Source organism: Aspergillus nomiae (assembly GCF_001204775.2).
Source record: "Aspergillus nomiae NRRL 13137 chromosome Unknown contig00100, whole genome shotgun sequence".
NCBI lineage: Eukaryota > Fungi > Ascomycota > Eurotiomycetes > Eurotiales > Aspergillaceae > Aspergillus > Aspergillus nomiae.
This window is the reverse complement of record NW_015378155.1, coordinates 24938-37757: the sequence shown is the minus strand read 5'-3', so window position 1 is coordinate 37757 and position 12820 is coordinate 24938. Positions and strand designations below refer to the sequence as shown.

At 50.9% G+C, this 12820-nt stretch overlaps 4 protein-coding genes across 4 annotated transcripts; 3 read left to right on the top strand and 1 right to left on the bottom strand.

Moving 5' to 3' along the window:
• Window positions 1–2856: 2856 nt before the first annotated feature.
• On the top strand, window positions 2857–3531 carry ANOM_006390 (uncharacterized protein; the record flags this gene model as incomplete). The annotated part of the gene is made up of 1 exon (XM_015551646.1): window positions 2857–3531. One exon carries the CDS (start codon window positions 2857–2859, stop codon window positions 3529–3531), a length of 675 nt encoding a protein of 224 aa, XP_015407792.1.
• Window positions 3532–3991: 460 nt separating this feature from the next.
• ANOM_006389 (uncharacterized protein) lies at window positions 3992–4345 on the top strand (the record flags this gene model as incomplete). Its single annotated transcript, XM_015551645.1, has 2 exons — window positions 3992–4116; window positions 4162–4345. 2 exons carry the CDS (start codon window positions 3992–3994, stop codon window positions 4343–4345), a joined length of 309 nt encoding a protein of 102 aa, XP_015407778.1.
• A 3396-nt stretch (window positions 4346–7741) lies between these two features.
• Window positions 7742–8901, top strand: ANOM_006388 (uncharacterized protein; the record flags this gene model as incomplete). The annotated part of the gene is made up of 2 exons (XM_015551644.1): window positions 7742–8522; window positions 8576–8901. The coding sequence occupies exons 1-2, from the start codon at window positions 7775–7777 to the stop codon at window positions 8899–8901; spliced, it is 1074 nt and encodes a 357-aa protein (XP_015407777.1). The 5' UTR covers window positions 7742–7774.
• Window positions 8902–9179: 278 nt separating this feature from the next.
• Window positions 9180–9888, bottom strand: ANOM_006387 (putative secretory component protein shr3; the record flags this gene model as incomplete). The annotated part of the gene is made up of 2 exons (XM_015551643.1): window positions 9180–9772; window positions 9843–9888. The coding sequence occupies 2 exons, from the start codon at window positions 9886–9888 to the stop codon at window positions 9180–9182; spliced, it is 639 nt and encodes a 212-aa protein (XP_015407784.1).
• Between the last annotated feature and the right edge of the window lie 2932 nt (window positions 9889–12820).

Below are 12820 nucleotides of genomic sequence, written 5' to 3'. Positions count from 1 at the left end.
GTGCCCAATAGTGCTTCAAAATTGGGATTGCTCATGGCCAACGTATTCCACGTACAAGCGGTTATCGCGGCCGAGAGGTGCCTTACAAGTCGTACAGGGGCACAGATGTCTACAGTCGAGTATCAGCCAATCTCTGAGTTGGTACCGTTATATCCACAGATAATATGCATATTTAGACAAAAACGACCGCAGTGTTATTCAAGTCAGTTTCTATTGGATCACTCACTTAAAATACCTATACCCGATCGGAGCTAGAAGGAAACGGTCTAGGGTCCGAACGGCCGTAATAGGACTCGAGTCACTGTTACTTGATAACCCTGTGCATGCTTTTTTCGAGGCTCTCTGGCATAGACTCAGGCATGGGCAAACATGACGAACCGGCTCGGCTGCTCTTGGAGATGTTATATCCGTAGGCCATCTGTTCTCTAAGAGGTAGTCCTAAGACGACCTAGGATACCATTTGAGACACAGTGGCTAAGCGGACAGACATAAATCCTTTACCATGACTGAGGGTGCTCGAGTATGTTAGAGAGAAGAAGGATTCGGACGGGATGCGAAATCTTGAAGCAAAGAGCAGGTGATATAGTCTACTCATTATTTCACTACATGGCATAGACTGCAATATTCCTGGGTTACTTGATTAACTGAACCTGAAATATCATTCATGGCCGCGCTAATTCACGATATCAAGTCTGCTGGGCTTTGTCTACTGCAATGAAGCCACCTGGGGAATGGTTGGATTTCTCAAATCTTTGAAAGGGAATAAAGCAAGAAATGGTTCAATGAAGACAGCCAAAAGGACGGGAAAAGAACCTACCCAGGAAAATAGAGAAAAGATGGAATGGAGGGGGACGCACCTGGCGGGGGAAGGAGGGGGAATTCATTACCAATGCTTGGCCGCGTCTGGAGACATACAGCAGTAGTCGATGGAGCTGTTGGAAGCAACGCAACAGGTCAAGAAGGACCAACTACAGATTTAGGCCATTGTTTTATTGGGGGAGAATTGGTCATGAGCAGTTTACAAGTCCCTCCATCAACAACTACTGCATGTACTACCGTCTAGAATGGCCTTGGAGAAGGTCACGGTCCACACCCATTGGACTACATGGCCTGGTTTAGTCAACATATTGCCGGGCCTTCCCCCCTTGCTTCGCACACGGGTGACAGGGAAGCGTCTGCCAGATGGCTAGGAAAGGTCAACGCGCCAAATAAAAGTGTTGGAAGAATGCGCTAGTACCAGTAGCGATGCAAAGCGCAATGGTAGCACGGATGCTGTCCGTGGAAGGTTGGTCAGCTTGCATATGAAGGTGACTACCTGTTAACTAGACATGGATAAACTCGCGATGTTGGAATTCACGGCGTCAAGACTAATCCCCTAACCGCCATAGCTGAGGAGGATAGATGGGAGAGGTGATCACAAAGTCTAGATCAATAAGTACGTATCGCCGAATCACAAGGTTTCTGCAAGAGTTGGTGTGACATGGTAGCAAACGCCAAGCAAGACACTAGAGTCCACCCCCGTTGGATCAGTGGAGAACTGCTATAGCTTCGGCGTTGAAGGATATCCTGTGTTAGTGTATGGTGGGCAAGCTCCAACATCCTCCGGGGCAACCATGTGTGCTACATAGAAAAGTCATGGAAGCGCTAATACGGGTCGTAACCGCCAGCCCACTCCTTCGGGCAATAAAGCTAACATAAACAGCGTATCGAGGGTCTAACGGCTTGACTAAGTATGCCGCGAAATGAGGGTAAATCATGATGCAGTCCACTTGGGCGATGACTTCGTCAAGGCTGCGTTTCGAAGGCGAGCCGCCGCTAACCTCTAGTGTTGTGGTCCGCGTCAACGTCGAGCGAACCAAAAGGGACAATTACCCCGAAATTGGCGATTTGAGGAAGTATAATTAATTGTCACCCATGGTGACAAAGTAGTCCCCATATGGCGATTCGTGCTCAATGTGGGATTTGATGCAGAAACGGCGCCAGAGGATTCTTGTATGTTGTTGGTTGTTGGATATACTATGTTGGATTAAGGAGCAGAAAGCGCAATCACTACTCGGCAAAGGTATAAAGAGGACGACAGAGGAAGATAGGAAACCACTTCCAGGTTCAAATATTACCGATCATTGTTCCCTTCTTCTGGCTGTCAAGCTCCCTGAGCTTCGTGAATCGGAGTAGAGTTGAAGATCAAAGCCTTTGCTTTGACCATAACGGTCGTTGTCTCTGCACCTTCACTGCGACACTGCTGATTCTGGCCAAGGATTGCCACCAATCCTACCATTGGGTGAGTCTCTGCTCTGATTCGTGAAGTGCTCAGCTGCTGTTGCTCTTGTTGTTGCTTGACTGCTTGACTGCAGCCGCGCACTTTGGGGGGAGAGCGATGCACTAACCCCTTTGCGGCCTAAGGCGTGACACTGACCCTTGTGGTGAAAGATTACCGCCATCGGTATTGTATCGATACCGACGTGAACGTTATTACCTGTATTGCAGCGCCCGCCTGCCTTGCAACTCAACTTTATAACATAAATCTCACTCCGCGTCCTGATTTTCTCTCTTTCTTTTACTGAGGACCAGCGAGAGGTCAAGAAAAGAGGTTTCCTTAATATTTTCTCTTTCAAGAACGTCTGTCACAACGGCCCAACCCTCTCGCTCTGTGGTCTGACTCTTATGGTCTGCTCCATTGCATGACTCCTACTATACTGTCTACTTCCACGCACGTGTAAAGGTCAGGCGCGTGGTCGACATTGTCATCCGTTACTTGGTTTTATTTTTCTTCTGTGCTCAAGTCGACCTTGCTCATTCACTCACTTGTCTGGATATCTTGGTGCTTTCTTGAACTGTCGATCTTTTTCGCCCAAGATGCCTTCTATCAAACCAACTCTCCACCCATTGCAGACCCCCCGGACTATGGTCTTTCCATCCGAGCTCCAGGAAGACTCAGGGTCTTCCAGCCTTTCAGCAGGCAACGGAAGGGGGGATGAACCACTCTCGACACCTATCACACCTCCCGCGGCATACACAGAGTTTCTCAAGAAGTTTCAGCCGATCTTATCCCCCATCACGGGGGAGCCTGACTTTTCCAAGATTCACACCCTGAGGGAAGGCCGCTCCACCACGTCAAATTCTCCAACGTCCCAGCCCGCATCACGCCCAACCAGTGCAGTCAGCGGCACCTTCAGCTTCAATGGTGAATCGTCTAGATCCGCCGCCGCTTCACTGCCACCACCCACCCCGTACACAGCACCTCCAGTGCGAAGAGACCCGAGGAGCCTGCGGGCTTTACGTATCCCGCCGCCTCCCAGGTATTCACCGATTACTGAGGCTCCCAGGAGTGCACACACCCTCTATTCACCTTACTCTGCGTCTCCGTCGGACTGGAGAATGCGTTATTGGGACGGTCCGCACAGCGCCCTTCCCAGCGGCAGATTCAGCGTGCGGCATGTCATTACTCACACCATCACCTTCAAACGAACACAGCTCGAGGACCCTCCGAAGGGAAAGCGGAGAAAGCGTGAGGACTCTAATGAGCCTTAGAAATTCTAATGTCCGGTCTCATGAAAGTTTATTTTGGAAACGGTCAGGTGCACTAGCGCAGGCTTTCGGCGTTTGGTGTTGAGGAAGCTGCTTTTACTTAGGCTTAGCGATGATTAATTTGATTTCCTTGATCTTTTTTGCAATGCGGGGTCTTCTCTACTATGTCCTTAGAAAATCGACATGTTGCCCTGGTGGCTGCCAATGGCCTTGTCCTTCTTGCCCTCGGGAATGTAAATGATATCATGAATTATGCGATTACAAACTGTCTTTGGCCTTGGTCTGCCAGGCAAACATGAAGTTCCTTCGAAGCTCCCCTAATGCATTTTGAATTGTGTTGAGCATAACAGGATGTTCATACTAATGTCCAAGAACAACCATATCCGCCAGACGGTTTATAATAGGGCGAAACCCGCTTTGACCTGATGACTGGTACTGAATTGAATTTGAGGCCCGAGCTCAAATGACATCCCGATACCGATATATTGGCGTTGGAGTGTCGACCCGCCAGACCGGATCCAATATGAGGCCGTATAGGTTTACCAGATGCCCCGCTCGGGTTCATTCTCGTCTGTGGTGGTCACACGTGTTAGTCTAGCACCGATAACTACTGGCATCCTTCCACTTGTTTAGCTCTACCGCAGCCAGTCCCATGGCGAGATCCTTGGGTAGGATCGAGCAAAGCACGCCAGCGAGACCCGGGAATCTGGTAACGGCGGCGATTGGGCTTCCCTTCCGGAGGGACATGCGGCTGAGGGTGCTGGGAAGCCGCCAAAAGGAACAATCGGAAGCGATATCAGCGAAACAGGCGCGCTGACTTGCATCCTATCGTGTTCCTACCCTACCACCCGACGCAATGGACGAATTTCTCCGTGTTGTTGCCCAACTCGATGCACTATGGCTTCCCTGGTCAAGGATAATCGGCAGCTTGGGGACTTAATACAGCGCAGACCCACCGAAGGCCAGTGACACACCAATTCGAGTGTGATGAAAACCGGCTAGGAGGTCAAGAAGGTTGGAGTGGACGTTGGTTCGACAGTAGTTCAAAGTTGTTTCTGTTCGATGGTACCGTCTGTCCATGGTGTATTGGTGGAATACCGCAGGTGTAATATTACCGGAATGTAATTTACACGATACGGCGCCAGCCCTACTCAGCCGTGATGAAAGGATTCAGGAAGCCTACTCTATCACTCCCCGTAAACTCTGCTTGCTGGGAAGCTGGAACTAACCGCCGGTTGACTTAATCCCAAGCACCCTCTGGTGGCTGATTATGTTTCGCCCCTGCAAATCAGCAGTCTACCCAACCTTTGGAGTCTCTCCACAATCGGCGACCGCGAAGCCAAGCGTGATCGTCCCCGGCCGTCTACCGGTCCTGATTGGTAGAGAAGACGCGCTGGACGTTTCATGTGCTCTGCAGAATGCACAGGTAGGGGGGCTACATTCTTCGGCGGGTGGCTAGAAGACGGTGGCTTCAGGATCCTGGTCCATGGAAGACTTCTCAAAGCAGATGTTTCATCCGATTACACTGTAGAGATTGCGCCGCAATCATGCCGCAGGTAACTTGCATGACCATCTACATGTTGGACCCTCACGGTGCCTATCGTACCCAAGTCCCAACAACACGGGAGTACCAACTTCACAGAGAACAAAGACGGAGGGGCTACACGACATTCCATTTTGACTTTTGCCCATCATTTTCCATCTCCAGCCCGCAATCCGTCAATCCCGACCATTGAGGGAAGGCAGAGGCAAAGGCAATGCCTGGAGAGAACCGGCGCTTGCTGAGTGTTGACCACAAAGGTCCGATCAGAGCCAATCAACCAAAGACTGCGACACCTGCAGTTAAGCGCCGGCGCTAGACTGTTTTGGGCGAGAATGGAGACGTTCCCCTCCGACGGTCCGCCAACGGTTGATGATTGGCAGCGGGGCAGGAGAATGTGTGGGGACGACGGATGACGTGGGAAATGTGACGACGGCGAACAACCTGCAAGTCGGCGCTACGCTCCTATTTTTGTCGTCGGCATGTTGGGACGGTCTCTCTGTCCCTTGACTTTCTTTTCTTTTTTCTATTTTCTTTTTGCTTTTTCAATTGCGATCCCACTTGTTGGATCCTTCAGAATTGTCCCAACCAATAGAATGTATGAGAATATCGCACTTCCTTATGGGGTCGGTTAACGCCGTCCAATGAGGTGCATCATCACACAATTAACCCTGCATTGCCGCCGTGATATCAACCATCGAAACCGGCGACAGGGATCTTCGCGCGTCGACCGTCCATGGAAGGATTCTATCCACTGGAATAAGCAACCAATCCGGCGCTACTGTTTAGTCCAGATCGCTGTGATGAATTTTGACCGGGGAGTCACTGCATCCTGGTCAGCCAATACCGAGATGTGAATGCCCCTCGACTGTGATGAAGGTCGACCAGACGGTGACCGACCAATGTCCAAGACGAAGGGACCGAGGGGAAGAGGGGAAGGCCATGCGTAGGAGGGGGAGGGGTAGACACCCCCTGTACATGCCGACAGCACTAGGGCGTGTATTCCCTGCAGTCTTTCTATTTTCATCACAGACTAAGGAAGTTATTTTGGGCGATTCGTTTTCTGGAGGGCCGGGGGTGTTAGTGGTGGGTGTAGACCAGGGTGGATATTTTTGGTAACGCCCATAGCAAGGGGCTATATTTGGATACGGTGTTGATGGATGCTATATACAATAAATGTATCCTGTGCGGATGGCCATGAGGATGAAGATGTGATTATTGGAATGCGCGTAGCCCGTCCGTATGGAATCATAAGGCCAATGGGGGTGATTGCGTCTTGTGCAAGCTTCAAACTTTGCACCCAGCCTACCAAAGTCAATATCATCGAACTGTCCTGAAAAGGTCCAACTGACTGGCACCCCCAACCAAACCCCTCCGTGGCTAGTGCCGGGTGACGATGGTAGAAACCAGGCAATGGTCAGTTCTCCTGCATATCGTTTGTTTTCTCCAAGCCCTAAGTCAGCATGCTAATTCTATGAATAGCTCCTGTTGACGCCAAATAGCCCCTAGGTGGAGATCTCCCGGCTCAACCATCTTCATCAAGTGCTTCAACTCGGTATCACAGCGGCTATAGCAAGCCAGCACTTGTGATAAGGGGTGCATCATTCCCACATCCACTGCAGATGAATTCTTTCCCCTCTCCGTGAACTCCTGTGGACATACCAATGAGATCGTGTCGTTGTTTCTCCTGTATCAGATCCCCAGACTGATATGGCGTGTGGATGGTCCCGGCCGATGCTAAATTAAGCACTTCCCCTGCAGGACGGGGTTGACTCTGGATCGCATCACATTCTTGGCCCGGACTATGGTTGCATTCTCTCACAGATTGCCGCTCACTTTGTGTGATATGCTTCTTGGACTCCACGTTGGATCATCGTGAATGGAGATTCTGGTCTTTTGTACGATACGGTATCATACCTGTAGGTGGGTTTTACCGTGACGAATTCGATCGAAGGGGTTTCCGGACAAGATGTCACAGGAAGTGGATATCTAGGGGTGGAGGACCTCTATCCTGTTTTCTCAAGGCATATTCTCAAGCCGCAGGTCATGACGTGGACGGGTATGGACGGAAGCTGATGTGGTGGGTTCATCGCCTCGTGACGGTCTATGATGCGGACATTGCTGACATGAGACGAATAGACGGGCCTCTCCGTTACATGTTTCTTGTTGGATGGATATGATCTGTTTTCATTTCCTGGCTAGAACCGGACCGATCATGGTGAGCGTGTCCACGATGGTACTCCAAGTACAAGGGATGCTCTGTATAGAAGAGCGTATATGCCGGCTGCGCGTAGACAACAAACAAGCCAACAATGATGTCGTGCTGCCGCCGTGCCAAGAGACTATAAAACTATAATTAGAACCCACGATCGTCAGCCCCTCAACTAAGACGAGGTTTTCTCCTCCATTCCTCCCTGGAAGGACGAATAATAACAGCAACAATAAGACTCTTTGCATTGCAAGGGAAAATTACCGTGGCGCTAAAACCCGACGTCCATCCCGTGATCCACCAGCGTTTCCCGCCCTTTGTTCGTCCCTCCAAACCACCACCTCCTCCTCCGATGTCTTGTCCATCTTCGCAGCCCGGCTGTTAGCCAGTCTGAGCGTCATCCTGCAAATCGAGTTTGTGTTATTCCTGATTCGGCAACCTACTTCCCTTTTTGCTTTTCTTTCACCGGTCCCCTGTGATATCGCTCCTATTACACCATGGCTCAAGCGCCGCCGTTCACCCCCGACAGCGAGTTTGCCGCCCTCGAGACGCCCCGCGTCCCGACGGGCAGCCTCTCCATCACGGCGTTAGCTCGCTTCGAATTCGAGGCCGGAAAGGCCAATGAGGGCACCAAGATCTTGATGATTGAGTGGGAGGACGATGATTTGACCCGATCCTCCGCGGGCGGCGCCTGGCATGTCTCCTGGGAAGGCAAGCAGGCTGTGCTGCCTGCTGACGAACGAACCAACGACCACACCCGGCGCGTATACTTCCTCCTCCCACCGCATGTCACCATCCCGCCGGTCGTCACCTTATCGTATGAACCCCCGACCGCGGAGTCGGCTGCCAAAAAACACTCCCTGCAGCTGAACCCCCTGCCAGCCATCTTCCCGCCCGAATTGGGCGCGGACGGGCGGTCCGCCGGCAAGAAGGGCGTCCTGCACACAATCTGGGGGAAGAAACGATTGCAGTCGCTGGACAAGGAGATCCGGGAGGAATGTCTCACCAACGCGGAGGGGATCGCCCTGCACATGGCGCTGCAGGAGAAGGAATGGATCGAGACGAATTTCGGAGTCGGATCGACTGCCGACTCGCAGAGGAACTCGGTCCAGAGTATTGCTGACCCGCGCTACCCCATGGGCCCGACCACGCCCGTCTCACCCAGTACCGGAGGCAAACTGGGAGAAAAGCTCAAGGGCCTGCGGCTACAGACGGGCCAGCGCGAGCTCTCTCCCAAGTCGGATGGTGGGTTGCCATCCTATCTCCATGCACGAGTACATTTCCACTAACACAGCCAGGAACGACAGCGGCCACAAATCATCTACTCTCCCCCATGTCCCCCGACGTCGCCGTATCGTCCTTCACCTCTTTCCATACGATCCAGCAGCCGACGCCCAGGTCCGACGCGCCGGAACCCGTCCGGACGGTGGCGCATTACCCGCCGGAGTCGATCCAGGCGCAGCAGAGCCGCGACGAGAACAGCAACGGCTTCGCGTCGATGAGCACGATCGCGCGCACGTCCAGCGCCGACTCGGGCGAGGACCTCTTCGCCAAGGCGCTGAGTCCGCGGTCGCCCGACCTCCCGCGGAGTCCGTTTTCCTTTGCGCCGGAGCGGGTGATGTAGTGCAATTATGTTTTCGTTGGCTCTTTCATTCTCTTATGATTCCCCTACAGCGTGACGATCGTGAAACGAGACAGTATGTGTACATAGACAGATAGTAGTCGAGTAGAACTACTATGCGAGCACTTTTACAATGACCCAAATATCAACCAGCTTCCCAAGCCACACATACCTCCCTAAACCCGTAAAGTAAAAGAACCACTACTCTCACACACCCTAGCCATCCATAACCACCATCACTACCACCACCTCACCCACCCACCAAACCCAACAGAACTAAATCAATTCCTCTTCTTAGCCGCCCCCTTGGCCTTCACCCCCGAGCTAACTCCCTCCGCCTCCTCCCCAGAAGCAGCAGCCCCCTTCTTCCCCTGCATATCCTCGACCTCCTGCGCATCCTTCCGCTCGGCATACCACTGCCCAGCCTGCAAAACCAACACGCCGATCAACACCAACGCCAGGATAGTATTACTCGCCGCAAGCACCTTGAGCGAATCCTCGCGGCCCAGGATTTGGCCTTTATCCTCGTCATTACTGGCGAGGTCCTCCCCGTACTTGCCCGCGCTGACCAGCCGCAGCCCCTTGACGATGTTGGCGATGTACACCGTGATGCCGCACATGTACAGCACCAGCGACGCGCCGTCGAAGAGCATGTTGGACTCGGAGGGCTTGTACAGCTTGAGGATGAGACCCAGCAGGCCCAGGAAGATCACGATGTGCAGGATGCGCGGGATCAGCGGCGGCGAGGCGTGCAGGAAGCGCAGGTGCGCTTCGAAGTAGTCATAGTGCGTCGGCGGCGTCGGGTGGTTGGACCACAGGATCGGGTAGTCGTAGGGGAGGAGCGAGAAGATGATTCCGAGGAAGAAGGCCGTTGCTGGTGTTGCGTTCAGTTAGTTTGGGTTGCCTCCAGGGTTATTGGGGTTATTTATTTGGGGGAAACGTACGGCAGACGATCAGGAAGGTCGCGAAGGACCCGGTGCGGAAGGCCATTTTGCCTCTTCTTTTTTTTTTCGGGGTATATTTCTGGTGGGAGGTTCAGGAGTGAAAGAGGGTGGGTGGTATTCCCATATACGAGGAAGAAGCGGTGGTCGCTAATTTAATGCCGTTGCGGTTGCCAAGAAGAATGGGTTCCCAACAATTAAATCCCCTCTCCGGCTTATCGGTTATCAATGGGATTGCGATTCGAGGGGGTTTGATTTGGTAAGAGGCGTATTTAGTTCGTTATGATTAGGTTAGTTATGTTGCCTTAGTTTATCGAGGCTTGATTGATATTCGTTGTCAGGTGATTGGGCGGTTTCTACTGTGTATGGTATACTCTGCTGTTTTCTTGGTTAGTTTGGTTGCCTCGGTTTATGTGAGTTCGGTAATTGGGTTCTGAGTTACACTGTGAGGGATTTAGAAATTATGGGGTTAAGCTTATGTGGACTGGGGATCGTTGTGAGTTTGTTTCTTTTTTTTAATTTCTTTCTTGTTAATTTATTTTACAAGGGTAATTGGAATCCTGATACCATTATCTGACACAAGTACTATGTATGTCTTGTCTGAACAGTCTATATAAACCCTAAGCCAATCTACGACTCAATAATCCCCAGGCACCGGGTTTCAGTCAACCCTCTCGTCATATACCACCGTATAGCAGTGGGGGGCTGTATATATAGATTGCTGGATGATGCTGCGGATGGGTTTAAAATAAAACTTACGCCATGAACGGCTTTAAAATAGGAAGAAAGAGTATGCAAATAAAGGTATATACGAGACTACATTATCAAGCAAGTGCTATATCAATCCTAAGTCGAAATAGCAACTGTCTCCCTAATCCCTCTGCAGTGTAGACAAATTCTCGATCGATGGAACAGGAACATCACCAGCATAAGATGCAAGGCTGTCGGGATTGTGTCAGACAGCAGGTATCGGGAAATATAACCTCCCATAGCTAGTTACCTAGCTCTCTAACTTGGCCTTAAAAGAGTTGGTGTAACTTCGCTTTTCCCCCTTCGCAGACGGCCGTGAGAACGTCTAGTGTAGATATGCACGTTCGTGAACTGGCGATGATGTTGAGCACACATCACATGTATTCCCCCGTTCTCAATCGAATATCCCAGAAGAACCTCTTTTTGCAATTAGCCACGCGTCGGAAAGCCTGGTATTCTTAGGAGGCCAACCGTAGACGTCAGGGTGGTGTACCTCCACAGCTACCTTCCACTTGGCCGCCGTGGCACGGTCAACCTGACCTCTGCCAAGCACAGTCATTTCCGGGCCCCAAAGAATCAACCAAGTTAGGCTCTTGATAGCTGTAGCATTTCCAGAGTATACCAAGGCAGGTTGGACGTCTTCACTGCAGTGGCTCTTTCTCTATCAAAAGTGGCCAAGCTTCGTGAGATTTGTCATCGGTGGATATATTCGATAAGGATATCTGCGGTGGTGAAATAAGGTATAAGCGTGAGCTAATCCATTGCCCAGGACGGTTACCGTGTGTGAGGTAGTGACTCCTATATGATGGTCCAGACCTGATTCGTGTGTGTTTGATGGCGGCGATTGCCAGATACCCTGATTGAAGTACCGGACATATTAGACATGGTCAAGGGGCTTAACAGACTACCGGATGCTCCATGTTTGGAAGCGCGACGTATCGTCAGAGACGATTGTGGTCCGTTTGGTTTGGTCAAAGGTGAAGACCTGCATGGATGTCCAATCAGTAGTGTCGTTGCCAATGGAGCTCCCACTCGTTATTCTGGGCCGAAAGGTACATCCCGTCGTTGGAAACGAACCGATCCAGAACTCGCGCTCTGCAAACTCTGCGATATTCATTATAAAAGTCTTGCGGCATACGGATCAGGAGCCTCCAAGTCGGAACTGATAGTGAAAATGCCTTCATGACTTTATATTATCTGTATAGACATAGTGATGCCTCTTTTCAACCTTGATTAATCATTGTACAGTCGCGGATACACCTTGGCTGTATGTATAGTTGTGCAGAACTACCAGGCTATATTCAAGTCTCCAGCCTATGGTAGGATCGGACACCTGTCGCAGAAAGACGGTTTGGGTGTAAGTTGAGATAACCCATATATAACATGGTTATCCTGCCCGGCTATTGGTCTATAGACTTATGTCGAAGTTGTCCAGACCAGCTGATGTGTAGCGCTGAGCACTACCATGTTGCTATATAGTTTTGGTATTCTTTTCCTGATTGACCATGAACTTGCTTCTTATCTGGCCCAGATACGCCGAGACCAGTTATATTGAGATGCACCTTGCAGTTGATATTAGGCTGAAGCAACCAGCTGCCAGAGAAGCCGGATTTCATAAGGCGATTTTGAGTTGCGGCGCAAAACAATTCTTCGAGTCTTGGCTCCTGTGAGTGTCTGTACCTGTCTCGGGTTACCCCCAGATAGCCTTTGCTCTCCATGGCCGAATATCAAAAGAATTGAAATTCTGGCCACATCAACGTGCCAATATATCCCACAACTGGCCCTTTAAGCATCTTGTTGTCGAATGTAGTGTCCAATCGATCTCTCTTGAATATCTTAGGGTATACACTCCCCAGTCATGAAATACTTGTATTTGCGTTAAGGCGGGCAATCCCCGAACGGCCTCGTAAAATCCATTTGTGACTTGTTGCAGGGCAATTGTAATGTTCTAGCCTGTTCTCACGGTCACCTTTCAGTAGACGCTGATACAGCTCCTTTGCCATAACTGAGAATGTTCTCCAATCTAGTACTTCGGTAGTTTCGTGTTGGTGTAGTCGAAGATCCAACGTCTGACTTGATTGTCGTCGGAGACTTCGCGGTGCAAAACAAGCACGATACTCACACGCAATAGACCGTGACGGAAGCCAATCTTGAATGCTGTACCGCAATGTTCACTGCGGTGTGTATAAACAGCCGTGTGCAATTCTCCTCAGCTCACCTTACCCAGTTTG